The following is a 6,562-nucleotide window of genomic DNA, read 5'->3' on the forward strand; positions in this document are numbered from 1 at the left end:
TCAAACTAAAAACCACTTAAATCCTAAGAAGAGATATCGACAGAGGATCCGTTCAAAGAGCCTCTGAGAACACAGAGGATCTGTGAAAAGACTTATGTGATGAAAAACATTTTGCTTCTTCAATAGGTTTTATTCTTTTGAATGCATATACTACCCCTCAATCCTTGCAAGTCTCTGCAAGATAAACCTATTAACTATGAAAACAAGTGAAGGTTAATCAAGAAATAAACCTTTATACAAAGAGAAATTATTAAAAAAAACTTTATACAAAAATAAATAAACAATAAGACATACAACATCTAGAACTCTGGATATGTCATTCCTATTTTTTCAACAAGAAAGTTAAATCGTTTCTCATCAAGGGCTTTTGTAAAAAGATCAGCCAACTGGAATTCATATGTTGACAACACCACTGGTTTTTCACTATAAAACTTGAATCACAGCTATAAAAAAATATCTCAACTTTCTTTGCAATCTTCTTTGTTGAGAAATACCATTCAAATGGCTGATAATTTGTATTCAGATGATGAGGCTTTTGATAATGCTAATGTCGAACTAATGAGTGAGGCAGTCAATCTAACGTCTAAAGTGAATAATTATATCCATAATTATCTTCAAAACAACCATGTATCTTATCGAGGTTCTATTCCTGGCCATATAGTTATCAATCATGATCGAGAAAATGCCGATCGCAATCTCTTCAATGATTATTTTTTGAAAATCTTCGATTTCCTGAGTCGATGTTTCATCGATGATTCCAAATGAGTCATATTTTATTCCTTCGTATTTTGGATGCTATCCAAAGTCATGACAATTACTTTCTTCAACGAAGGGATGGATGCGGCAAACTTGGGTTATCCGGTTATCAAAAAGTTACTGYTGTATTTCGAATGTTGGCATATGGTGTTTTTGGAGATTCTACAGATAAGTACATTAAATAGGCGAATCCACGGTTTTAGAAGCTTTGAAGCGATTTTGTTGTGCCATCGTGGAGGTGTTTGGAGACTGCTATCTCCGAACACCCAATGCTAATGATGTGGCACGACTAATGAGAACAACGAGGTTTTCTAGGAATGTTCGGTAGTCTAGATTGTATGAATTGGAAATGAAAGAATTGTCCAACGAGTTGGGGAGGACAATATTCCGATCATAGTAGATCTCCAAGTATTATTCTGGAAGTTGTAGCTAACTATGATCTTTGGATATGGCATGCATTTTTTGGTTTACCGGGGTCCAACAATGACATTAATGTGTTGGAGTCCCCCCCTTATTTTTGCAAATCTTGCAGCAGATAATGCTTTTCCTGCTAATTATGTCATCAAAGGAAAATCATATAATACGGGTTATTATTTAGCTAATGGCATATATCCAAAATGGGTCACTCTTGTTCAATCTATTCATGATCTACGTGGCCCTAACAAACAATATTTTGTAAAGAAACAAGAAGCATGTAGAAAAGACATAGAAAGTGCAGTTGGCGTATTGCAATCAAGGTTTGCAATAGTAGCAGGACCTGCACGGTTATGGAGGAAGGAAATATTGCATGATATAATGACTTTGTGCATCATTATGCATAATATGATCACAGACGATGAACGTGATATTAATGCACCAAATGAAGAACGAAGTGAAGTGCAAGACGTGGGAGTCGAGATGATGAACGATAACAATGATGGACTTGAACAGTTTCTTACTCGACACAAAGAGATCAATGATAAAGATGTTAACTTCGAACTTCGTAATGCATTAATTGATCATTTGCGGGACGAGTATACTAACTCGGAGAATTAATATTATTTATGTGTTTTAATTTGTGCTACTTAAACTAATGTAATCTTTCTTAATATAAAATTTATTAATTAAAAATTTATCGTTTTTATTTTAACAGGTCTTCATTAAATAAATTAATTACTATTATTTATTATTATAATATCTATTACAAATTATAATTACTGTTATTAAGAATAGTAAATAAAATATGTTATTTTAATGTGGGGTCCAGAAATTTGGTGTTTTTTAGAATGTGATTGGAGTYGAGTCTTTTTAGTGTTTATGAGCCCATCATATTTGGTGTTTTTGGTTTTCTAACCCCACCCCCTCCTAAATAGGGTCTTATGGTTTACACCCCACCAAAATACACTATCAATTTATTTATTTTATTATCTCTATAAAGTATTAGTCTAGTCAAACTCAGAAACTTCAAAATGATGATTTTCATGAATAAAAAATTATACACTGGTAAACAAAACTTTTTACTTGGTAATAAACAAAAATTAAAGGTATGTCATTAACTCCTAACTAACTGCTAATTGATAAATTACCTTATAAATAACTTGCATAATCATATTTTTAATTTCAGTCATCAAATCAACAAACAAACAAAAAAAGTAATATATTTTTTAACTACACAACACAGTTTGTATAACTATTTTACACCTCTACTGAATTTTGTATACAGTGTGCAACTCGAAAAATCCAAACATTCCAAATTTTGTATACTGAAATTTGTATACGTGGTGCAAAAAATCCCGAAAAAACATTCCAAACACCATTTAGTGCAGCCCAGTTCATAGCAATACAGAAACCAAACATTTCGAATCCAAACATCTTGTTTGTCACAGTCTTGAAGCAACAATCCAAACACCATTTAGTGCAGCCACAATTCGAAGCAATACAATCGTTAAACACCATTTAGTGCAGCCACAATCCGGAGGAGCAGCGGCAGCGGAAGAGCAGCGACAAAGGAGAAGCAGGCGGCGAAGGAACAATGAGTATGGTTTAGTTTTATTCCTTTTTCAGTAGGTCCTTTGATAATTTGGGCTGGGACTTTGAATTTTTAGGTACAATTTTTTTGGAGAGAAAATGGTGGCTAAAGGATTATGGATGGGAAAATGAGAAAGGTGTAGATTTTTAGGGTTATATATTGGGCTTTTATATTTTATTATTAATTGATTAATTTTTTTTTTACTTTGGCTATTATGATGAGAAGTAAAGGTTCCCTGAAGTGTAAAAGTAGTTTTCAAATACTTAACCATGCTTATATTTCATTTTGATAATAATGAATTTTCATTTTATTACTACGTCGTGCAAAACACTTAAACTTTCGAATATAACTCATTTTTATTATTATTGCAAGAAATGTCATTTTTTTTACGAAGATAACTCAAATCAAGGTGTTGATGACGTCACTATTTTTATGAAACGGAAGAAGCTCAATTTTCCACACGGTCATCCTCATTCTATATAGACCAAGTACAATAAATTTTAAATTGTCATTAATATTTATCACCTCACCATTAACAAAAATATATATCACCTCACCATCAACAAAAATAAATTTAATTGTAGGTTTTAGACAACTCCAATTTAGGTTTTTGATGACACTCACTATTTTTATGGAATGGAAGATGCTCAATTTTCTACATGGACATCACAATTGTATACCGATCAGGTACAATAAATCATAAATAATAAATATTAATATTATTTAAGTGAAATTAATACTTGTCACCTCACCATTAACAAAAAATAAATTTAATTGTAGGTTTTTAGGTCTCGTGAAGATGTGATGAATTGGGTAAAAAATACGGCATACTCTCTTGGTTATGTCATTATCACAAAAAGATCAAAGCAATGCAAAAATGGTCTCACGAATAAATTGGTTTTGATGTGTGATCGTAGTGGTAAACCTAGCGGATCAAGATCAAGTACAAATACTAGTTCCAAAAAGACAGATTGTCCATTTAAGTTGGTAGCAAAATATTCATTGGAACATCATTATTGGACGATAAGAGTGGTATGCGATCAACATAACCATCGCCCTACGATGAATCTAGAGGGTCATGCATACGCAAGATGGTTATCTGATGATGAATTTCGTTTGGTAGAAGATTTGACATCGAAGAGTGTGTCACCACGTGAAATTCTATCAATGTTAAAGGATCAGGTTGAGACTAACTTGTCAACACTCCCGACAATATATGAGGCACAAAAGAAAATTCGCAAGCACGAGAAAGGCGGGAAAACACCAATGCAAGTTCTTATGTCACTTTTGGATATTTATCGTTATGTTTATCAGCCTTATACACACCTAGTTACAAACGAGTTGCAAGCTTTATTTTTTTGTTCATCCTACATCTTATGAGATATGGCGTGCATTCCCATACGTTTTGATTATTGATGCCACGTACAAGACAAACATATATAATATGCCTTTTGTTCAAATCGTTGGTGTAACATCAACAAGCAAGACATTTTGCATAACTTTTGTTTTTATAAGTGAAGAAAAGATGGATAATTATAAATGGGCGTTAGAGCAGCTAAAGGTGACGCTAAATGAGTGCATGCACCCACGTGTTATAGTAACGGATAGAGAATTGGCTCTCATGAAAGCGTGCGAAAAAGTTTTTCCGCACGCCAATCATTTACTTTGTAGATGGCACATCGGTCCAAATATTTTGAAGAATTGCAAACAAACTATTTGGTCGCAACGTGATTGGAACCTTTTTCAATGGGCATGGAAGTTACTTATAGATTCTCCAATGTGGATATCGTACACGGAAAACTATGAGAAACTTCGAACAGTGTTGGCAAAATACCCTCGTAAGTCTGTTACATTATTTATTTTTCTATACAATTTTTATTTTTCTATATAATATTTAATTTTCTATCAAATATTTATATTTCTTTCTAATACTTGTTTTTTTTTATCATTTCAGGTGTTTTAAAATACTTACATGATAACTGGTTGGACAAATATAAAAACCATTTTGTATCTGCTTCGATTAACCAATGTTTAAACTTTGGAAATCGCACTACCAACAGAGTTGAGAGCCAACATGATAAGTTCAAGAATTACATGTATCATCAAAGTTACACTCTGGATAAATTTGTTGTTTGTATTAATAAGATCGTAGAGTCACAACTCATGGCAATCAAAGAAAGTTTTGGGAGAAGTGAAATTTCTCGTTATCACAAACACAATATACCATGCTTCAGTTTATGTAAGACCTGAAATTTTTCCACTATTCTCTGCTCCGTTCGCATCAAGAGTTTTAGTCTTGTTTGTGAGGTACACATTTTTATTTATATTAGGAGCTTAGAGCATGTTATTTTATTAGGTCTTTCAAAATAAAACACATATGTGTATATATATATATATATATATATATAGACTGAAATGTTTGGTTGGAGTGTGTAAAAAGGGGGGGGGTGGTGTTAGTTGCTACCTTTTTATCCTAACCTTTAGACTTCCTTTACTTTGGGAATGATCCTTTCTCTTATTTTTGGGTCCTTACCTGTTGATTCTTAAAATGGTAGGAAAAGTGGGAAAGTAGGTAGGGGAGGGGGCTATACCTGAGAAAAAGGAGGGGGGGTTCCTCCACTGGTGAAAAGAAAAGAAAAGAAGAAGACTAAAGAAACAGCAGCAGCCGCTATTTGAGAGACAAGGAGAGGAACGGTGGTTTCAAAAAAAGAAACACTCGGGAAGAAAACGCAACTGTCGGTGCAACCTTCTTAGCGCTAGCCAAGCCTGCATGACTCTCCAGCCCGTGACAGCATAGGACAACCCTCCAGCCCGTGACCGCCTGCACGTTCCTCCAGTCGCGACCGTCTGTGTCGTGCCACCAGCCACGTCTCCTTGCACCTCCAAACCATACCCGTATCTTGGGCCACACTGGAAAGCAGCAGGCGCAGGCATGCCACACCAGACAGCAGTAGGCGCTGCCGTGCCACATCGGGCAACAACCGGACAGCAGCAGGTGTGATAACTAGATCGTGGTTATTACCCAAGGTATTTAATACGTGATTATCTGATTTAATAATTACGTGATAGCATGATAATTGATACATGCCGGTATGAGAATTTGTGAATTAATTGAATATATATATATTTTGTGTAAATATATATATATATATATATATATATATATATGATTATTATGCATAGATGCATGTGGGTATGCATGGGTGTATGTGAGTATGCATGAGGTGGAAAGGGGGAAAGAGTTGGTTTAGCCGAGTTGCTATTTTTGGAAAAGTATAAAAAGGGGGCTTCACCTCTTCATTTGGTTTCCTGCCATTTTGAGAATTGAGAGGTTTTAAGAGAAGAGTTGTCCGGTTTATCAAGAGAGGGTGATTTCAAGATTTATTGCAAGTGTCAAAGTTTCAAAAGGGTTGATTTCTAGCATTTTGGTGTTCAAAAGCTTTATAAGGTGAGTGATTTCTAAACCTTTTTATAAAGATTTCACTAGTTTCAGTTGCATATTTCGTATTGTTCTTATTTGAAAAGAACTTTGATTTTATTGTCTAAGTGTTTATCCAGACAAAGCTTGACCGGATAAGCATTTAAACCGGACAAAGCTTGATCGGATAAGCATTTAAACCGGACAAGCCTTAGGTAGTTTAGTGTCCGGATTGTCTTAAACCGGACATGGCTTGAAAGGTTTAGTGACCGGATTGTTTTAAACCGGACAAACCTTGAGCGGTTGTTGACCGGAGTTGGTAAACCGGTTGAGTGGTGAGCGGTTTAGTCTTAAACCGGGCGAGTCTTGAACGGACTGTT

At 34.6% G+C, this 6,562-nt stretch overlaps 1 protein-coding gene across 1 annotated transcript; it reads left to right on the top strand.

Moving 5' to 3' along the window:
- The first annotated feature begins 1,239 nt into the window (after positions 1-1,239).
- On the top strand, positions 1,240-1,791 carry LOC112503279. Its single transcript, XM_025107339.1, has one exon. It carries the CDS (start codon positions 1,240-1,242, stop codon positions 1,789-1,791), a length of 552 nt encoding a protein of 183 aa, XP_024963107.1.
- Positions 1,792-6,562: the final 4,771 nt, after the last annotated feature.

Source organism: Cynara cardunculus, unplaced genomic scaffold (assembly GCF_001531365.2).
Source record: "Cynara cardunculus var. scolymus isolate 2C unplaced genomic scaffold, CcrdV1 Un_Scaffold_2810, whole genome shotgun sequence".
Lineage (NCBI taxonomy): Eukaryota > Viridiplantae > Streptophyta > Magnoliopsida > Asterales > Asteraceae > Cynara > Cynara cardunculus.